A 22,656-nucleotide genomic window follows, 5' to 3' on the forward strand; every position below is an offset into this window, starting at 1 on the left:
AAGCATTACACTTGTTTACAATAAGGTCCACCGTTTTCAATATGCCCTTATCAGTTGGTCAATAAGCATAAACTGTTTGATAGTTAATGTTTCTGTAAAGATCAGATGACCCATTGAAACTACTAAAATATAAAAAAAACAAAGCCAAAAACGGCAAAGAGAACGGTCCTGGTATGGCTTCACCAGAGGTGCATTTGGGATCATGGAAGCATAGAGTTAATCTCTAGGCCCAGCCCACCCGAGGAGGGGGGAGCCAGAGGTAGGGGGGCTGGAGACTGTCCGTCCCACTGCAAATGTCTTGTGTGTGTTGAGTTGTTTAGGAGTTAGATGATCCAGGCCCTGCTAGAGCTCACTTCTTCTCCTTCCAGTTCCTCTGCTCTCTGTGACTGAAAGGTAAGGCCACTGTGCTCCTCATTGCATCCATCCATTGATTGACTGAGACTTGACTGAAAATGAATTCAAAAGGATAAAAACATAAGAATGGCCGAATTGTTTCCATTGTGGTCCATCGTTTTTTTCTCTGTGTAGTGTGTATACACAGCAAAATCCAATTGAACACAGAGTGAACAATACAGGTCCATTTGGTCACATTTGTTCACTCTGAGTTACAAATGGATAAATTAACACTGATGATTGTGTGTATTTGAGCTTTAGCATGTAAAGCATTTAGTGTATATACAATACAAGTTTGCAAGTGACTTGGTTTGACTTGATAGAATATTGGTGACAAGCAATAACTTTTGTTCAGGGCAGACTTATGTTTTTGACATTTCGAACATACGTTTTAGGGTTTTTGAAAGACTGTAATTAAAAAAACATGCAAAGTTGCAGTTTTTCGTATCAATACCATTTGTAAAAAGTGCATGTTTTAGTAGTTCTACTTTCACCTGAAGTATAACTTCAACATTCACCTCTTTGTGCTTAAGTTCTTCTGACACAGCAGTCTAAAGGTGAGTGTCTTAAGACTTGCTGGTACCTACAGTAATAAAAGCAGCTATAACGACTTTCACTATTTTATCAAAGTAATGTTTTTAAAAGACAAGGGGACCCAGAAAGCATTGTTGGTTACTGTAACTGCCAAAGTGACTGGCATTGGAGTATTCTCCCAAGGCGTAGATAACAAAGTTCCATAGTTTGTCTGGTGACATACAGTAAGTGCCCTGCCCTCCCTGCAGCTACTAACGATTGAGAGCAGAAAAATTGACAATCCAAACTCTTCCTGGACCACTCTCCCTTAGAATGAATTTGATGTATAAGGGAATCTGACCATTTTGGTGTTGCAAACAAGATGAAAATGATTTGTCTGTACTATACTGCAACTGGACAATGTGGAGGTATTGTGTGCCACATAAGCAATAGGAGGAGGGGACTGACCAAGTTAGGAATGAGAGGGAGGGGGGGGGGGGGGGGGGGAGAGAGAAGGGGGAGGGTGGATTTAACCAAGAGGAAAGGGACTCTCAGACATATATGTGGGTTTCTCAGACATATCCATCCAAACACTCCCATCACTCTGCTCTGGAATGGAATGTGAGTTGCCAAGGCAATATGTTACCAGCTGTTTGAATGCTTTGTGAGATTGTGCAGATGTCGGTGGCTTTTGCCGCTGGACTGTCAAGACCTCAGGCCATATTTACAGACTGACGAGAGAGAACGGGAGACACAGAGAAACAAAGGAAGAGAGAGAACAAAACAAAGCTGTGGGCGTTTGTTTGGTGATAAACATTATTAGTGTATTCAGTGACATCTTGCTCTAATCAAAGCAGATTCCATTCCTCCTACAAACTGGTGGTGGTTGACTGAATTACGTTACTGTATACCAGTGAATTATTTAACCACCCTATAAACCGGTGTCCCCCAGGAGTCTAGACTTCTCATAGCTTTTTTTGTCCCATTTTACAATGTTGTGAGCTTGTAGATCTGCTCTGTGGCTTGGGAAAGAGAGACAAGTTCTATTTGTACAGAATTCTCAAAAAAAACCCAAAAGGTCCTATGATCCTTGGGAAGCATCTTTTTGGAAGCATCTTCCACTGCTTGTCTCATCTACATTGTTCTCTCTTGGCAAGCCCAAGTTAGCCGAGTCCAGTACGGAAAGGAAAGGATGCTGAACGATGACTCATTGTCGAGGTGGCAGGACTGAAGTCGGACAGGGCAAGAATGGGACACTGGGAAATGGCCTGCCTGGCAGCCTAAACTCTAATGCAGGAAGGATTGTACTCCGATTTGGGCTGCTCTGAGGTTTTGACATGGACATACAAAAACGTAAACTTGGGGAGGGGGGCTTGCGGAGTGAAAGAGAATGGATTGAGAGCAAACACTCGGATATATTATGGACATGCCAGGCATAAACGTTTGAGTTAGCAAAGTGAGAGAGAGAAAGAGACAGAATTCCCTGGACTGCAGCCTTGCTGAGCCGGAGGTGTAAATTCACAGCTGGATGGAAGGCCGGGGGGAAGGGTGTGAGATGAAGGGGGGATGGCAGACAGGACAGGACAGGGGTATGGTTAAATTGTACTGCCTGCCCTGCCTCAGACGCGCCTTCTTATCTGTGTGGTCCCCGCAGTCCAGTATCCTATCACCTGCACCACTAGGGTTAGAAGATTACACTCATTGTGATGCTCAATAGGAAACACCATTTTGGGTTAAAACTGGTGCCAAGTGGTCAAATGTGTGATTTTATACATTTGAGATCTGAAAAGTCCACCCATAAAGTAAAGGGGGATTTAGACTTAGCTTCACGCCAGTGTCGCACACAGAAAATATCCTATTTGCAAGCTCACAACGTGTAGATTGGCTATTTTCAGTGCGTGACAGCACACAATCAAGTATAAATCAAGGGTTTGATGCTATATGGCTCGGAGTGGTTTGCTCACAGTGCACAAAGAAGAGAAGGCTGGCTGAGGTCCCAGCTGAGTACAAAAAGACTGGGATAGGTCAGTGTGGATGACAAAGGCACTTTTATTCCAAAGTAACCTTACACCACATATTGTGACGATGACAATGCATGCATTTGACTGATGAAGGGCATGCATGCCTGATAAATTGCAATAGAGAAATGCCAAATGTGACAATTTCGAAAAGTGAATTGCAACACAAACTTGTTGAGACAAACAAGCGCATTCTGTGTACATACACTGACTAGCAGAAGGATGAGAAAGAAATGCTAACTTGGGCAGAGAGGGGGTATGCTGAATGCACATTATCCAATTACAGAGGGAACTGGCACGGAGTGCACTATTCTGTTTACTGCCTGAAGCCAAAGGATCACAATCCAGTTTAGGAAGCCAAGGACTGACAGAAAAATACGTTCTCCCTATTGGGAGGTGGGGGATGGGGGAAACAGAGGTCAGGTGACACACAACTCGGATTACATATTGTAGCTCCACTCGCTCACTTTTCTTAACCTTCGCTGACACTCGAGGGGCGAGCTTATATCTCTATTTTCTCCCTTTTTAATGTCTGTCCTTACTTGCTTTGTGCACTATAATACTTGAGTTTGAATGACAGGAGTGAATTGTTAGGCTGACTCTCAAAACTACCTTTTACTTGGGGAATCCCCATAGAACGAGTTTGTCATTCAGGTATATCATTACAAGAGTGCAGGGTGTAGTTTGGATTCAAGGGCTTGCTATTCAGGAAAGCATGCATTCCACGATAGCCTATGGCTTGTTATGGACTGGGTTTGTGGAATGAGCACTGTGAAAATCACTCTGCTCGCTACCCAGGCTTGAATAAGCAGATGCAATGGTGGTAGCAGGCTTTAGTAGTTGCTATGGATCAGCAACTTGTGGGATTCTCCACAGACATTTACGCAAAACAAATTAAATTAAATAAAAGTAATCTATTCTACATCGGTAGGATTTTTCAGACAATTCACCATGACACATACAACTATGTGTCCCTATTCTGGGCCAAACTTTCAGCTAAAATGGAAGATCACAGCGCAACATGTTGTGAGGTTGTAGATCTGCTATTTTTGGCAATGAGATTTGGTGGAGAGGAGAAAAAGGATGGGGCCTAATATAGAAACCTAGGGGACTCCAGTCAATTTAAAGCAATTCAATCCAGTCAATGAAGTATGTAGGTTTTAAGTGGTTAATAACATGTCAACAAGTCTAATACTCAAGCAGTGTTTCACCTTTCCTTCATCAAGCCTTCAGTGATCTCAATGGGAGCAGAATTGCTTGTCATTGAAAGTGACAATAAGCACGCAGCATGGTGCACAGAAAGAGCCTATTCCCTGTGTCTCTATATTAAGTTGTTTTGGGGTTTTTTATAGCCCCTGCACACATATGTTGTTTGCCTATCGTATTTGCTGGGGGGACTTTGTGAATCTAAGACAGATTGCAACCTGCTGTGTCTCCTGGAGCAAGTGTTTTCTTTTTTCCCTCCCTCCCAGGCATCCAACCCACCTGTTATGTCACCATGTTGTATTCCCATTCCCTCTAAAGGAAATGAAAGGAAAGAGGAAGGGAACAGGAACAGTGAGAGATATAGGGATTCAGAAAGCGATTGAGAGATTATAGAGAAGAGAATGTGATAGGGAGAGCAAAACAGAGCGATAGAGAGGAGGAGAGATGGGGAAAGATACATAGAGAAAGTTCAAATGATAAAGGTAGGGGAAAAGAGAGATAGAGATTGGGCCACCGATCCGTTCCGGAGTTGTTTTCCTCATGCATCAGGGATTTTACACCCCACAGCTGCTTGCTTACCCAACTAACGTCCCAAATTAAATACCTTTGAGGAGGGGAAAACAGGGGTCCTTTATGAGTCTGAAGTTTCCCTTATACCTCTGCCCTGTTTGATTATGAGTGCCGCTTTCCAAATAAAACAATTTGTTTTACTATTGCGTCACCTGGTCCGGCCCCTTCCTGTCGTGCCGAGCACCGTTAGCTTTTCGTCTGGTGAGGAGGTGAATCATCTAAAAAGTGAATGTGTTACAGAAAAAAAGGAAAAAAATAGTAATTAGACGGGGACACCGTGCTCCTCCAAATCAAACACTGAGCTGACAGTTTAGGAGGTGAGGCCATGTTTTTCTTAATACTTTTTAAAATTTGCAATCAAATTTCACATTGATTGCTCTACCTTGACCCCCCCACAACTCTCTGGGTCTGACATGCCACTTATTAGTTGTTTGTTAGGGGGTGGTTTTTCCAAGATTTCCTGTCAGCAAAACACCTATTTTTTTTTCTTTTTTCAGCTCCCTCCTTTTTTCAAAGGGGGAGAGAACGTTCCTTGTGCTGGCTTACTTCTAGACGTCACTGTCCTGTCTGTGTGCTCTGCCAAGCTCGCTGTATTTTTCCACGTCCGAGCCCAGTCGAGGCGTCACGGCCTAGCTGACCTACACTATGTGCAGTGCACAAACACTGAACACCATTGTCAAAGTCTCTTCTGCAGTCTGTGTCAGTGCCGAGGCTAATGTGATACGTCTACATGTGTTGCTGTGTTGAAAATACCTGATTTTCAACTGGAAACTCATTTTGACACATGACACACGACACGGTACATACAATGCAGTGTACTGTAAATGCATGCCAATAGTGTGCATTTGTACACTGAGTGAAGTAACGCTGTCATTCACATGATGTGCTATTGCATCTTACCCAAAGGTGGAGACACTATTAAGAGTCGGACCGCTAGCAGCAATGACCTTCCTCAAAGGCACATTGCAGTAGTGCACATCAGCACCAGAACGGAATGGTTGAGGTTAAAGTTCAGCGTAGATGCCTGTTGTAAATGTTATTCCGTCTGGAGATGAGTACAGAGTACACCCACCGTTCACCTGTTTTTATTTCTTTCCTTTCCATAATGAAGAAAAGGAGAGGGGGGAAGGGAGGGGGGGGATAAAATGTGTTTGTTGTGAAAGTAAGTTACTGTGAAGCTCCCTTAGTCCCTTAGTCAGGCTAGTCTATAATTAAATACAGAAGTAATGCCATTGCTTCTAGTTGTCAACACTTTCTTGTCTGCTTTTAATTCCACCACTCTTACGCCAAAGGAACATTTTGTAGAACATTTGCATAGAATTGCAGCGAAAACCAACCCAGAGTACGTTAAGTTTTATGACCTTCATGAAGGTCAACGAGGGATCCGTCAATGAAACTTCAATTATGTTGCTCAAGGGCCAGTCAAAACACGTATGCTGTAATATCTAAATGTCGAGGTAACTACATGCAAAGTTTACCCTTTTTACTGTGTCTGTCTAAACATGTTCACCTATTTAGATGGTTCATGTCAAGAGGGGCCTGCATTTTTCAGGTCCCCCCTGGCCTCACCTATCAGCTAAATGTTATGTACTTTTCCTCCCTCTAAATGTCACAATATGTTTCTCCTCGAGGCGATGGTATTAAGAAGTGCCCTGCAGTTTCTGTTCATCTCCCCAACTAAGTCTGTAATTCTCCAACATGTTGTGACAATGTTCACAAAAGGTCCTGCAGATTATTCTGGTGACGTGTTTCTCCTAAAAGGGTAGATTTTTCTCCCTCTAGTCTGTATTAATTTGTCTTCTCATCAAACCCGCTTCGCATCAAACACGTGCGTACGCTCGTGTGTGTGTGTGTGTGTGTGTGTGTGTGTGTGTGTGTGTGATACCCTGTAGGTAAAGTTTGAGAAGTTGCTCCCATTCTTTTTGATGACATTATGAAATGGGTAAATTAAAGGACAGTAATTGCTTTGTGCGTGCGTGCGTGTTTGATACTAAACCTGTAGGTAAAGTTTGAGAAGTTGCTCCCATTCTTTTTGATGACATTATGAAATGGGGCAAATGAAAGGACAGTAATTGCTTTGATCTTTGCTCTCAACTTCACCCTGATACACTGATAGGATCTTTTAAAAGCCCTACATAGCACTCAGGACCTTTCATCTGCAGGATAAACAGCGTTTCTGGATCTGTGGTTCGAACAGACTGAGAGGGGCACAACAGAGAGAGAAAGAGAGACATCAACAGAGGGAGTTGAAGTAGAGAGAGATAGAATCAAAAGGGTGAGACGCAGGGAGAGATACTGTAGAGAGAGAGAGAGAGAGACACGGAGAGAAGTAGAGGAAGAGGGAGTGCATGTGACACTACAAAACAAAAGATCCCTTATTTTGCCCTTGAGATGAGACATGTTGAAGAGAGAGTGAGAGATGGGGAAAAGAGACGGGGATAGTATATCAAACCCTGAACAATGGACACACAGAGAGAAGAGGGGGAGACGAAGAGAGGCATTCTACAGTTACAGGCATTCCACCATGTCTGGGGTCTTTAAAGCCTCAGTTAGCCTGAGCTTGTCGATCTGATATTTTCTGTGTGTAATACCAGCACGCAGCCAAGTATTTATAGGCTTAAGATGCAGGCGGACTTCAGGTCTTATGCTGGTCGATTATAGGCTAATCTTCTTTTCTAAAGTCCATGCAAAAGCAGGTGCTTGTGAGTGTGACATGAATCCAGAAACTTCAGTGGGAGTGTAAGTCTATTCTTGCTAAAACAAGGTGGAAAATGTGGTTGTATTGTAGAGTATCGTTCCTCGTGGCATGGAAAAACGTGCCGGTGTTTGGTTGTCAGCATACTAGAAACAGGAGGTGCTCGCAAAGAAAGAACCCTGTTCCCAATCTCAACCATTAAATCCAAATTTAGTTAATTTAGTCAACCTAATTTGGAGTAGCCTGAAGCCGGTGTGCCCGACAAGAGTCCTCTAACTGAGAAGTCTATACAAAGAGAGAAATTACATTCTGTTGAAGCAAAAATATAAACAGCCACAATTTCACTATAAATCCTGCAAGTAAACAAAGGCAGACACTGGGTGTTTTGTCGAGGAATTGGATCATGTCCATAATCCATTGTGAGACTAGAAAATGTGTCATGTACTGTATTGTGCCTTGATGTCAGTACGTCTGCATGCTTGTGGCTGTCTCTTCACGCTTGAAAAGTAGAGGTTATTCCAGGTTTCCGAACAAAAGGAAGGGCTGCCTGTTGGATCCAGCACGGCTGCAAATTGAACTAGATAAAGTGCCCCTCGGGGCACAGGTCTCCACCAGGGCAGGTCAGGTTGTGGCCTCCTGGTGGCGCTATAATAGGCCAATGTGAAATGGGTGCCATTTATTCTTATGCCTTGGATGGCAATTGGATGATTTGAGGCATTTTGTTCCAAAAATGTGTTTTGCAAAAATCCACCTGTTGGTGGCGCTATAACAGGCCAATGCGAAAAGGGTGGGATATATTCCTCAGCCTAGTTGGAAAGTCTGTGAAAGATTTCACGTAAAATGCACGCTGCGTTCATGATTTGAGGCTTTTTGTTCAAAACGGGTCAATCCTGCAAACTTTGAAATATCGGACAGATCCGTCTTGAACCCATGACTATAGAAATACTGTGTAACGATTTGCGGGATTTTTGGACGGAACAAAATATGTTTTTCAAAAGTCGGCCCCCTGGTGGCGCTATAACAGGCCGTATAACATAGGCTACTCTCTCCCCATGCCTTCGGCCTGGTGGAGACAATAATGTGGAGGTGTGCATAGTTGGGCCACTTCAGCACCCTCTGGTGGACACATTTTTCGACAGCCTCAAACACACCATGCATACACACTCGCGCACATGCGCACACGATAATGTGTGCGGACGTACACACACACTCGCATGTGCGCACGATAATGTGTGCTCTGGGCTAGGGGGTGGCCTTCCAGTGGGGAAAAACTGATGCTGTGCCATATAGGCTTCCCGACATGCTTGAACATGAGATGGCTTCTATGTGCTCCTATTTGCAAGACACTGTGCCCTCAAGGGATGCCTCTGTAGTGACAAATGCCCTGCTGGACAGGCCCATAACATGGTGTATCCAAATGATACAAAAACTAATATAAAACTAAACAAAAAAAACTACAGAACAAAGCAGATACTTGAAATGTTCCTTTTTGTGTCTCCTCTCTGACAGACATCGAAGATGAGGGTGTGGTTTGTGTTCCTTCTGTGCCTGGCTGGCCACGCCATGGCTGCTCCGGTAAGTTATACATCTCGTTTGTGCGTGCGTGTGTCCGTCCTCGTATCTGTTTCATTGTGTGTGTGCTTCCTCACGTGTCTGTGTATATATGAGGTCATAGTGTCTGTTTTTTCCAAGTGTTCCTTCAATCCAAGTGGTTTTCCTGTGTGCGTCCACAAGTGGGCGTGTGTTCACCACGTGCAAGAATGTAATTATCTAACTGTGTGTGTGTGTGTGTGTGTGTGTGTGTGTGTGTGTGTGTGTGTGTGTGTGTGCGTGTGCGTGCGCGTGTGTGTGTGTGTGTGCACACGTGCGTGCGTGTGCGTGTAAACTCCCTTCAGACTGAGGAAGAGCCCATTGTGGAAGAGCCAGTAGCGGAGGAGGAGATCATTCCTGAGGAGGAGATCATTGATGAGGAGCCAGTGGTTGAGGAGGTCAGTCCAATCCCTCCTGAGGCTCCTGCTTTCTGAGCCGCTCTACCTAAATCTGGCACATATGACCAGGTCGCTGAAAACACAGTTGGAGATACGTCGAACAATGTACAGACATTGGTCTCTGCGCCTATGGTGCAGCAGCAACATACCACAGCCACAGTATACATACTTACACATACCATAGTATGGTGCAGGGAAGCAGTGGTGGAAAGTATTGTAACTAAGTACAATTACTTAAGTACTGTACTTAAGTAAAACAATTGAGTACTTTCTCCCAGTGCAGCTGCTGTCATTCTACTTTCAAATAGACTTGGGTTGTGTTGCTGTCACGTGGAAACCTTGCATATCCAAACAAACAAAGTGCCATATAATGGAGAACATAAAACAATGAAATATAGAGACACAAGGTTTGGAAAGCACAGCTGGCACAAAGATTGAGATGTTTTGGGAAACACGACAAAAAATTCCTTTCCTCACATGCGCTTGGATTTGTTTTATTTGGCCTTCATGGCATACCTTTGAGCCTTGCAGCTGCTTAAAGAGATGACTCAATTCTCAACGGGACCTATGAGAATTAAATAGTGTAGTATTTAGTGATAATAAGCATGACGTGTGCTTCAGCTCATATTTTGCATAAGATGTCCCATCTCTCACCTCTAATTGCTGCCATGCAGCCCTGTATTTAGTTTTTTTTTAACCGAAAAGCTTTAAAAAAGAAATCCCCTCTGTGACAAAGTTAGCTTTGGTGTCAGGGCAAGCTTTCATGTGAACGCCTTTACCGTTTCCTGCTCCAGAGGTCCAGAGGGACCAGAGATACCACAGGCCTTAAATTTAGCCGTGTGTTAGTCCTACAGCGAGTCCGGAAGCCATTAGCTTCGTTTTTTTTCTCATGGCCTCACCACATGTGCAACCAGCTGCTTGTTTTTGTTGGACACTAAGTTCGGGCTGCCGCCTCCTCTCTCCCAGACCCAGTTTGGCCTGTAGGGAGGAGCCCCTCTTTAGTGGTTCCATTTTCTTTTTTTTCCCACCCTTTTTTTCAGTTTTGAGGAAACCAAGGACATTTAAGCGGTTAGGAGTAAGTAGGTTGGACGTCATTCGAGAAATGGGGCCAGAAATAGCCCTGCAAAGGATCACGTTGTGATGATCAGATCGTAAGATCTACTGAATATTGTTGTTGTGGTGTTTATCACTGTACTGTCTGCGCTACAGTAGCCTACATTTTAATTTGTTGTACGTTACTCTGAACATAAGTGTCAACTGTCAAGTAGTTACAATTGTGAATTTAGGTTCACCAACCCCTTCCACAGACTGTATTCTAACTCTAAGTGGTGCCGTGTCATTGTTCCGACGGAGCATTATTCCGAGTCGACGGCACGTTGGTCCGACTCGCCGCATTACTAACTGTCCCTAACCCTAGTCGGAATAATGGGATGTCAGAGTTATGGGCAGTCCTGAGTTTCTGAAACACTCTCTAACCCAGAGATTATACACATTATGTACAGTATGTTTGAGGTGATATGTATACAGTATGTATGTACTGTATGTTTGTAGTGCTATACTGTATACAATAATTATGTTCTGTATGTTTTGACCTTTGTCCTCTCTATCCTGTGGTTGACTTGTTCTTACCAGGACCCTGAGGTAGGAGCCAACCCAGTTCATACCCTGTTCTTACCCTGTTCATAACCCTGTTCTTACCCTGTTCATAACCCTGTTCTTACCAGGACCCTGAGGTAGGAGCCAACCCAGTTCAGATTGAGACAGGAGAAGAGTTCGACGAGGCCATCGATGTTGTGGAGGATGTTGCTGCTGAGAGTAAGTGATGCGCAATTGTGCACACACGTGCGCACACACACACACACACACACACACACACACACACACACACACACACACACACACACACACACACCCACCCACACACACACACACACACACACACACACACACACACACACACACACACACACTCCGTACATAGTACACGCCTAGAAGAATGCCCACAAATCTGTACATATTACACTACTACTGTTTTGACCGCGACGGAGGCGTGGCTTTTACTAGTACTGTATGTACGGAATTGCCAATCAGTGCTATTTCACCGTGTTTGGGTGAGTTTGGGGTTTGACATTATTTACGATTCTGTACTATTGGATTAAAACTCGGACAGGGCTGAGTCGGCTCAATCAAACTTCACAACGTTCGACTCAGTGGTGTCTCTCGTGGCTCAAGTTGGGTAGAGACGGCGCCCCTCTGCCACGGTCTATGGGGAGGACTTTGGTGTAATATGTACGGATTTGGGGGTTTTCTAGGCGTGTATGTACGGAATTGCCAATCCGTGCTATTTCACCGTGTTTGGGTGAGACCGGTTTACACACGCACACACACTCGCACACACACACACACACACACACACACACACACACACACACACACACACACACACACACACACACACACATACACACACACACACACACACACACACACACACACACACACACACACACACACCAGGCATAAAATGTGTCTGTTTGTTATCTTCCACAGATATACAAACAAGTTTATCCTGACAGCAGTTTGATTTAGCTCCGTCTGCCACCCCAGGGCCTCTGGGCAGTGAGGCACTGCTGGGTTTTAAGACATCTCAGACTGGCAAGACAAAAAGCCATAATGATAGATTTTCGGAGGAGAGGGCTATAATTATATATTCCACCCTGTATGAATCAGTAAAATCCAGGCTTTAAATGGTAGGGGCACAGCCACATGTTCTGTCTTTAGAGAGAGAGAGAGAGAGAGAGGGGACATTGGATCCTGCAAATGTGAGCTCTCTCGCACACATGCACGCACGCATGCAGCCATGCATCCATGCACGCACACTCTCTCTCTCACACACACACACACACACACACACACACACACACACACACACACTGCAAGGTATGTCAAGTCAAGTCAGAACAGGATGTTCTCATCTCTGCATAGAGACTACGATTTGCCTCAGAATACAAATTCAAATTATGTATATTCAAACCTCACAAATAGGACCTGTAATAAAGTAAAAGTACAGTTTGGTAAATTGAAGGTTTCCCAGAAACAGCCTTCGACTGAGGTAGCAAAGCTATACTTTCTGTTCTCTCCCACATCACCTGCAGTAGTGTCTGACAAGTCAGTCTAATGTACACCCTACACTACAGCCTGCTTAAAACTAATTGAATCATTATACAAACAAGCACTTACAACTTCAGACAAGAAGAAGCCATTCAGTTTGTATCATTGGCATTATTCTAAAGAAGTATAATTGCTTAGCTTTGAAAACCCCATCAAATAATAACCCTTATAATAGGCAGACAGTTTTGTAACTGTCTGCCTATTATAAGTTGATACATGGTTTATCTCAGATCATTTTTTGCACATGGCAACAAACTCCATAGCAGCTGAGTGGCATACTTTGTGGGCTCTAATGCCTTTTATTCACCTTTAACATGACTGTACTCGTACTGTACCTGTATCATCTGCTATTGGATTTTGTTCGCTTATGTTAATTTAGGACTGCTGCCCTCCACACTCTTCTATCCAACATCAGGTTCTACAGTGTTGTTAGCCATAGTGTCTCTACAGTATGTAGGTGTTGCGCTTCTTTCCCCTCTTAACTATAATGTTAACTAAACTATGTTAACTATAATTATGCTTTTTACCACCAATTTAGTTCATTGTTACCATTGTATATATTGTATTTGTGTTTATGTAAGGATGCCTAACATCATCAGGCAAAGGCATTGTCGATGAAAACTATGCTTGGGTGCATGTTTGAATGTTGATTCATGCACATCGGCCCTTTTCAAATAAAAAAGAAATCACACATTTTAAATGGTTGTGAATTGTGATGGACAAACTGTAATTCTTCTCCGTGGATTACCTTTATTTCAGACCCCTGTCTGAACCACCACTGCAAGAAGGGCAAAGTGTGTGAGGTAGATGAGAGCAACGACCCCATGTGTGTATGCCAGGACCATTTGACCTGCCCCGAAGCTGTCGGAGAGTTCGAGCATGTGAGTTCCATCACATGTAGCCTCTTTTATCCAGCATTTTGTGCGTTTATCATACCATGCTATATTATACCCGATCCACAGGTTGAGAATCACTGCTGTATACAAAGCTAGATAGAAATATGAAAATCCCTGCCTGGCTCACTGGCTGTCTCCTCTCCATCCCTCTGTCCTTTCCTTCTTCTCCAGGTCTGTGGCACTGACAACAAGACCTACTCCTCCTCCTGTCACTTCTTTGCCACCAAGTGCGCCCTGGAGGGAACCAAGAAGGGACACAAGCTGCACCTCGACTACATTGGACCCTGCAAATGTGAGCTCACACACATGCACACGCACGCACGCACGCACGCACGCACGCACGCACGCACGCACGCACGCACGCACGCACGCACGCACGCACGCACGCACGCACGCACGCACGCACGCACACACACACACACACACACATACACACACACACACACACACACACACTATCTTTACACATTATGTAAAGATATTTTAATACAATTAAAAATAGAAATAGGTTAAAATGAAGAAGAAAACAAGACGATACAATTTCAGTTCAGAAGAAATGATTAGAAAAAACTCAGTCGAAGACAGTGGCAAACAGAGAGGTAATTTTATGTTGCATAAAAATTGTAAGCTACTTCTCCATGTTTTAGTTCTGGCTCTGGGGATATAAAGTTAACCTGTCTCAGATGAGATGACCTGAGACGTCTGGATGGTTCATGCTGTTTTTGGCCCTAAACAATTCAATGCTTTATAAGTCAACAATGGTATTTTGAAATAAATTCTGTGACAGACAGGGAGCTAGTGTAAAGGTCTGAGAACTGGAGTGATGTATTTACGCCGGGGCTTCACTGACTGTGTTGCGTCGTGTGGTGTTTGGACAGTGTCGGTACCATGGCGAATGGGTGACGCTGTCCAAACGCAACGCACAGGGTAACGTCGGCAGTGGAGCACCCTTCATTGTTTAAAAGGGGAACATTCCCTGCGTTGACGATGATGCGACGCTGGCGGACGCCCGATGGCTGCAGTGGAGTGGAGCCCCGGCGTTCTATCCCAGCCATCGCACCCCCTCAAATTGCATTAGCTCTGAATTCACTAACATTGCACTCTCCCTAGCTGACATTTTTCTACCTTAGTGATTGACGGGCAGCTATGTCAGTGAGGCTGTAGCTATAATACCTGCCTGCCTGGCAGGAGTCTACAGAGAGGTGGAACAACACGTTTCAGCATGCAGGCTACATATTTCAAACTGAACATGTCTCTTGAGATGAGCCTTATTGTGTGGAGAAGATGAGGCCTGAGGCTAGAAAGGTTCAAATGGAGATCAGGGTGGTTTTCTGTATTGCATAAAGAAAACTATTCATGTTCAGACTTTTATGCCTTCACTTTTCATCTCAGGCTGTTGAAAAGGCTAAGAACGTCCTTTTATCTCAATCACAGCTTACATTGTATTTCAGTTTCATGTAGTTGAGTTGGCAGTTTACGGTTTTCCATCGAATTGGATACATATAAATAAGACGTGAAATGTTCAACTTACATTTGAGCCATGCAGAACAACATTTAATGTGATTTAATACAAATGCTTCAATACATAGATATCCTCATTCGAAACCCTACATGGCTTGTGCAAGGACGCGCTGTGATTGGCCAGTGCACTTGTGCAAGGAGGCGCTGTGATTGGCCAGTAGCCACTTTGAGTGGCAGTCGAGGCAAACGCTCTCGCCAGAACATGATTTACTATTCTGTGCCTATAGGGTCGCAACTCGAACTGCGCTGAGTCGACTCAACTTGAGCCACGTGAGTCACCACTGAGCAAGCTAAAGTGAGCGACTTGCCGTGCCGAATGTTGCGCCTCCGCCACGGTCTAAAGTGATACTTTATCTGCCAAAAACTGCGAGAGGCACTTCCGCGTTGGCCACAGAAACGAGGCGTGTTTATAAGCACAAGCCGTGTAGGGTTTGGAATTCTGCACAGAGATAACAAACATTAAAAGCACCGCTATCCGTGCCATTATTGTCCAGACAATAAGAAACATGAATGTGCCAGGTTCAGTACCATTAATAGACAGCAGAGCCATGAAGAACGATAGAAGGAGGTTTCTTTGCTCTAATATGCTTTCTGATTCCCAAATGTGTCTGTCTGCAGTAATCGAGGAATGTGAGGATCTCGAGCTTAGCGAGTTTCCCCTGCGCATGAGGGACTGGCTGAAGAATGTGCTGGTGACCCTGTATGAGCGTGACGAGGACAACAACCTGCTCACCGAGAAGCAGAAGCTCAGGGTCAGTAGGTCACAGTAGCACACAGTAGATTTCTAATTAATTCACACATTCACTGTCAGGTATTCATTCATTCATTCTTCCAAAACTGCCAGTGTTCTTCAATGAAACCTTTACTTTTTTTCTGTCCAATCTTTTAGGTTAAGAAGATCTTTGAGAATGAGAAGAGGCTGCAGGCTGGTGAGCACTCTCTGGACCTCCTGGCCCATGACTTTGAGAAGAACTACAACATGTACATCTTCCCTGTCCACTGGCAGTTCGGTCAGCTCGACCAGCACCCCATCGATGGGTATGTTCCTGCATGGAAATCCCTTATTTGACAAGTCAAATGCGCATGTCCCATAATGCAAAATACTAATTACTGAATTTGTGTAACAGCTACCTTACCCACACGGAGCTGTCCCCCCTGCGTGCTCCTCTCATCCCCATGGAGCACTGCACCACTCGCTTCTTTGAAGTGTGTGATGCTGATAGCGACAAATACATTGCTCTGGAGGAATGGGCCAACTGCTTTGGCATCAAGGAGCGTAAGTATAAATCCACAGCTGGGAGCTTATTAGCAATATAATATGGGTTAAGGCCTCTCAAAAGTGTTCAGCATCTGCTGTCAGAGAGCTAAACCTAGTGTTATTGGAGCATCCTGGTGAGTCATACAGTAGGTCACCTGCATTGAAAAAGAAAAAAACGCTCATACAAAGGGAAATCCCCCTGACCAAGGGAGATATATAGGCTTTCTACCTAGGCAAGAATGTAGCCTAACTTTGCTGCATTCACTCCTTTTGACCCCACATCACCGATGTAAACACGTGGATTTAATCCTAGGTTTTCCATGTGGGAAATGGGATTTTGGATCAATTAAGAAAATAAGCTCTGTAGCTAACAAAGGCTTATGATATTAACATCAATAACATGTTTTAATTTGTGTCATATAATAAAACGTGAAATTTACTTAATATGTTAATCATAGACCTATTTTTGGTCATAATTCAAACCCCCTATTGCAAAAAGCATTGAAAGTCTGCCAGTCTGGTGAAGGAACCCACTGCGAACTCACTTTGGGGTTTGAGGACTACAAGCTGTAACACATTTAGGCCAGTCAATCTAAGCTAAAAAGGGGCGTGGCCAAAATTAATTTGGCTTTATAGGTTGTTAACACTCTAATTGCCCGAGGTTATTTAATCCATTAAATGATAGCGCCCAATCGATTTATAGCAACGGATCACTTTTACCGACGGACCGGATGTTATGCCGGATGTGGCTGTAGCAGCTAAATGTAGCCTAAACACTCGATGCGATCGACAACAACGGGAGGTAAGATTCAATCTATCGCGACTAGCGACTGGACAGCGGAGGGCCGTCTAACTGTTAGACGGCCCTTAAAACGTTAATAACTCGCGATCTAAATCATCCCGTCCAATTCTAAGAAAAGATCATGTGTTAGAGTCTAACACATGTTCAATCCAATACAGCAATATGAAAATGCTGTAATTTGATGCTGTTTGAGGTAAATACCAGCAATCCTGTACATTGATGTCATGACTTCTGGTCAATCATGCTCATGAGTGTTGCACCTGCTTTGTGTTTACAGAGGATGTGGACAAGGACATGGTCATCTAAGCTCCAGTGACCAGCAGCAGTACGAGATCACCTTGTCGCAACTAGAGGGACAAAGGAGCTGATCCCTAAATTAAAATCACAGTAACGGTGCTAATTGCTAAAGAAAAAACAAATTGTGTTTTATAACAACCTATCCTACCTATACCACTAAAAAGATTAAAACAAAAGATGTGCACAGTCTGTCTACTAACTATCACAAAATCGTGATCATGCAACTTCCAGTTTTTTTGTTTTGTTTTTGTTTTTTTGTTTTTTGTTTTTAAAAGCAAATAAGCCTCTGAAATCAGATAGATTAGAGTAAAGACCTTTTGATGGGAGATGTAAATGTTTCTCTTTGTGGAACGGGTGCAAACAGTGATTATTGTCATTATTTTATATATGTGGTTTTTATACTTTGGGGCTTGAATTTGACATCAATTTGACAGTTTACACAAATTTGTAAAAATCCAAAATAAAGTTTCTAAATAAATGATCCCTTTGCTTGCTTTCTAAAAAAATAACAGTAATAGTTTTTGCACTCTTTTGGTGGTGGACTCATTTTTTTTGTCTTTTTTGTACTTTGTTTTAGTGCATTGATATTTTGACTACTGCTACAAGTTGTTTTTTCACTGTCTCATACAGATTCCATGTCACAAACGAGGATATACAGTATGTTTATTGATATTTGGAACAATATAAATTATATATTGTTCTACGAGGAAAGAATCTCGCAGGCTGAGAAAACTTTCTTGCTCTTAACTTGTTTTACTGACACTTTTTTTGTCATCATCGAGAGCACAATAGAACTCTTTCCACGAATAAAATACTTAAATATCTGAAAAATCTCTGCACGCATTCATATCTCCATTTTGCTCATTCAAAGGAATTTCTATAGACGATGAATGCAACATGAGTGACTACAGGACACATCAATCTTTTATCACAAAAAGGCTTGCCAACTCACAAATTAAGAGATTTTCAACATGTTGCACAGCAAACATTATTTTACTCATATCTTGCTTTCTTGTGATACTAAAAAAGATCACACCCGTGTGAACTGAGTGGTGCAAATCCCCCCCCCCCCCCCCCCCCTCTCTCTCTCATTAGCAGGCAACAGTGCAGCACTATCTCTCTCTCTCCGTTTCTGGCACAACAGCGCCAATTTTGGTACTCATTGGTACTGGTGCAGTCACACACAAACATAGTTGTCACACACAAACATAGTTGTCACACACAAACATAGTTGATCACGGACATTGCTGTTCCTTGGAGTGGTTGCACCACTCAAAAATCTCCCTGTGAAGCACAACTGACATGTGAAACATGCTGATAGTATACAGTCTGCTATACATAAAGTCTGACTTTATACTTGGTCTAAATTACAAGATACACAAGAACACACATGCAAAATATGTATAGGTTTAATAAAGTATTTACTGTAAGAGAAATAGACAATGCAATGTGCATTGCTAATTCCTTTAGAAACTGTCTTTGTGTTGTGTTATGGACAATCAACATCTGTTGGAATGTCATAAATTCAACATAATGTTGACATGGCACACTAACTATCAAGAAAATAAAAACACAGCACTTTAAGTCAAAGAGGTTGTCGACCCCTGGGCTATACAGCATAATACAACACTTGCTTTGCACAAAGTTGTTTGTGGGGAATATCGGTCTCAAGGGTGACTGCAGGGAAAGAAAGAGCACCCAGTTACCATCTCTACCCGTTCAGCCTGACACTATAGCGTCAGGAATTTGGAACAACTGTATAGAGCCTCATCCACAAAGGCTGGGAAAACCTCCCCGCCCCCCGCCCCGCCCCCTATCCTCTCTGCTCAGCTCTCCACCACATGAGACATGAGGGGAAAGAACATTCTCAACTACCTCCTTTGCTTTGCTCTCTCTCTCTCTCTCTCTCTCTCTCTCTCTCTCTCTCTCTCTCTCTCTCTCTCTCTCTCTCCCTCTCTCTCTCTCTCCCTCTCTCTCTCTCTCCCCCTCTCTCTCTCTCTCTCTCTCTCTCTCTCTCTCTCTCTCTCTCTCTCCTCTCTCTCTCTCTCTCTCTCTCTCTCTCTCTCTCTCTCTCAATTCAATTCAATTCAAAGGAGCTTTATTGGCATGAGAAAACATACGTTTACATTGCTAAAGCAAAAGTGGAACAAAACAATACAATAAACATGTGAACAGAGCTGTGTTATATTAACACTTTGAGTAATACTATCTTGTGAGACTATAAAAGATTGTGCATTTAACATGTTATAAACATTTGGTGGTTTTCAAACTCTCCTTGGGTGATTGTAATCCGTGGGAAGTACATGTCTCTCTCTCTCTGAAAAAGCTGACTGGTGTGTGTGTGTGTGTGTGTGTGTGTGTGTGTGTGCGCGCGCGTGCGTGCGTGCGTGCGTGTGTGTGCATGCGTGCGAGTGTGTGTGCATGTGTGTGTGCACACTCACGTGTGTGCATATTCGTGTGCATATTCGTGTGTGCGCTGGGAATGGATTTTACATGGGTTACAACAAGGGCCTTAAAATTAATGAACCAGAAGAATCCATGCTGTCTATTATTATCCTGAATTTCACTAGTATAGTGGAAGCATCATTGATTTCTTGATATCACACATCTTTCTGCAGTGAGTTTCAGTTGAGAAGTTTAGATGGCCTGTACATGGATATGGTGACCTTTGCATCTCAGCTGAAGACATTTTAAACTTTCAGGTCCAGAGAGCACATTCAGCCGATGGAAGATCAGAATAGAATAACCATTGTGTTCTCTTCTGTTGCAGAAGTCTGTTCTATTCTAGTGTATGCTGTTATGAAACTACTGTTCAATTAAAGTACTGAGAGGCTGACTTCTAATCAGAGAATCAGCAGAGGAAATCTGATGACTCATCTGCTCAAAAACAGATGCTTGTTTTTTAATCAAGATGGGTTATGTCTCCCTCTGGTGGTGGGTGATTGTTGTTGCTACGTTTTCACCATCAATGTATTGTGGATGTATTTGGCATATATGGTTATTATGGTATATAATATGCCTGGCATGTGTTAAACAGAAACGACAATAATATGAATTGGCTGTAGCCAAGCAAGCCCGGAGGGAATCGAGGGACCATCAATCGTGCTGACTGTGATTCAATAACTGTCACTGTATGAATAAATAAATAAATATGATTTTTAATTATGAAAAAATACATTTATAATATGATAAAGGTTTAACCAAACGTAAAATACAATGGAATCAATGACTCACTCGATCATTTGTATTTTTTTTATTGTAGCCTGTACTATAGCTCTGGTCCATGGACCAGAGCTATAGTAGGCCTTTACACAAGTCACATGTTTTGTTTTACTTTTTAATTTTTTTCAAGACTGAAATAAGTAGGCTACAAATATTGGGAGAAGGACACTGAAGATGCAGAGCTCTTCCATGCAGGGAAGCGGCAGAAGAGGAAAGCCAAAGAGGAGGTTTATGGATGCTGTGCAAGGTCATGCATGTGGTTGGAGACAGTGACGAGGCAGATGCAGAAAAAGAAAGCGATGATCTGCTGTGACGACCATACGATCCATGCATGGACATTATCATTATCACACAACACACAATATTGTTTCATTTTTTATGTTTTATGTCTATTGCTATAGACTAGTAGCCTAGCTGCCTAGTATCATTGCTGTTATAGGCCTACCACATGTCCACATCCAGCTTCCATCACACTCTTATGTTCATGACAGGCCTGCCACTATTAGGCTATTACAATCGCCTAAATCACAATTGTTTTAGATCACAATTATGTTTTGCATAATTGTCATAATCATTTTCATGTTGAACATTTTCAGATATTTAAATATATTCGTGTTGGTTTTTTTTAAGGCCATAATATTAAATGATGTCAGTTAATTTGTCATAGCTGCCCTATTGTATACACCTTTAAATTGACCTTTGTTTATGAAGCCCAAAGTCAAACAGAAATGTAAATTGTATTCATAATGTTCCAATGTTCAACAACACACAACACAATTAAATCATTAATCGCAATTATTTAAGCGACGATCATTTGGGATTTCAGGACATGTCCCACCCCAACACCCCCCCAACATAATTGAGTTTTAATGGACAGGTGGCGCCATCTTGTGAGGTTTTCACAAAAATGGAGGACCCCAATGGAAACAAGCATAAGCTTTCTTGGCCGTTTTTGAGTGGTGCAATGCAACCACTCCCTTACGGAGCTATATGTGTGGGTGGGTGGCTGGCTGGCTGCAGGCTGGGTGCGTCTGAGCACGAAAACAGCATGGTTGTTTTTCACCACCTGTGTGCAACACACACGCACATATTAACTGTATATATTGGTGATTTCGGGTGTACCAGTACAGTACAGTGACAGTGACAGTAGAGTACAGTACAGTAGAGGGACCCCCACAGTAACTCTGTCATTTCTCAACCGTTTCGTACACGCCGGAATCGGGCCGGCACCCTGGGTGCGTTCCTATGGGTCAGTACAGTGACAGTACAGTACAGTAGGGTATAGTAGAGGGACCCCCACACGGTAACTCTGTCATTTCTCAACCGTTTCGTACACGCCGGAATCGGGCCGGCACCCTGGGTGCGTTCCTATGGGTCAGTACAGTGACAGTACAGTACAGTAGGGTATAGTAGAGGGACCCCCACACGGTAACTCTGTCATTTCTCAACCGTTTCGTACACAGGGCGGCTCGCCGGAATCGGGCCGGCACCCTGGGTGCGTTCCTATGGGTTAGTACAGTGACAGTACAGTACAGTAGGGTATAGTAGAGGGACCCCCACACGGTAACTCTGTCATGTCTGGAACTTCCCCACCCCCCCCCCCCCCCACCCCCACACGGAGTTGCACCACTCACTTCACACAGGTGTGATTTTTAATCCTCTAATAGCAGACCTTTTATTGAACCGTTTTAACTGTACTTTCCTGTGCTTATTCAAACTGTTAATAAAGGTATCCATCCATCAATCATGGTGTGACGTCACGTTCTCTTGGTATGCGTTATTTATTTGCTATGGTTATTTGACTTAATTTACGACTCAGTCGTACGATGGCGCCTTGAACCCCCCAAAACATAGCAGATCTACAAGCTCACAACGCGTCGCGTTAGATACATGTTGTGAGCTCGTAGATCTGCTATTTTAAGCCGCGCAACGCCGTCGTACGACGGATTACAAACACGGTAGAGAGAGAGACTAGAGAGCGGCCGGGGAAGGGGGCGGGACATTTGCATGTGAGCGCAGTTCATTGGCGGGTGTTTTTTTTTGTTCAGATGTAACGATTGGCTGGCTGTTGGTGGGGTGGGATCCATGTTCGGTTGTTCCCATCAT

At 43.4% G+C, this 22,656-nt stretch overlaps 1 protein-coding gene across 1 annotated transcript; it reads left to right on the forward strand.

Annotated features, from left to right (window-relative positions):
- Nucleotides 1-304: 304 nt before the first annotated feature.
- sparc (secreted protein, acidic, cysteine-rich (osteonectin)) lies at nt 305-17,809 on the forward strand. Its single transcript, XM_079511646.1, has 10 exons — nt 305-393; nt 8,905-8,970; nt 9,291-9,383; nt 11,108-11,198; nt 13,314-13,435; nt 13,622-13,742; nt 15,590-15,723; nt 15,861-16,009; nt 16,099-16,247; nt 17,309-17,809. The coding sequence occupies exons 2-10, from the start codon at nt 8,914-8,916 to the stop codon at nt 17,335-17,337; spliced, it is 945 nt and encodes a 314-aa protein (XP_079367772.1). The 5' UTR covers nt 305-393; nt 8,905-8,913; the 3' UTR covers nt 17,338-17,809.
- The last annotated feature ends 4,847 nt before the right edge of the window (nt 17,810-22,656 follow it).

The sequence above is a fragment of the Electrona antarctica genome (assembly GCF_951216825.1).
Source record: "Electrona antarctica genome assembly, chromosome: 1".
Classification (NCBI taxonomy): Eukaryota; Metazoa; Chordata; class Actinopteri; order Myctophiformes; family Myctophidae; genus Electrona; species Electrona antarctica.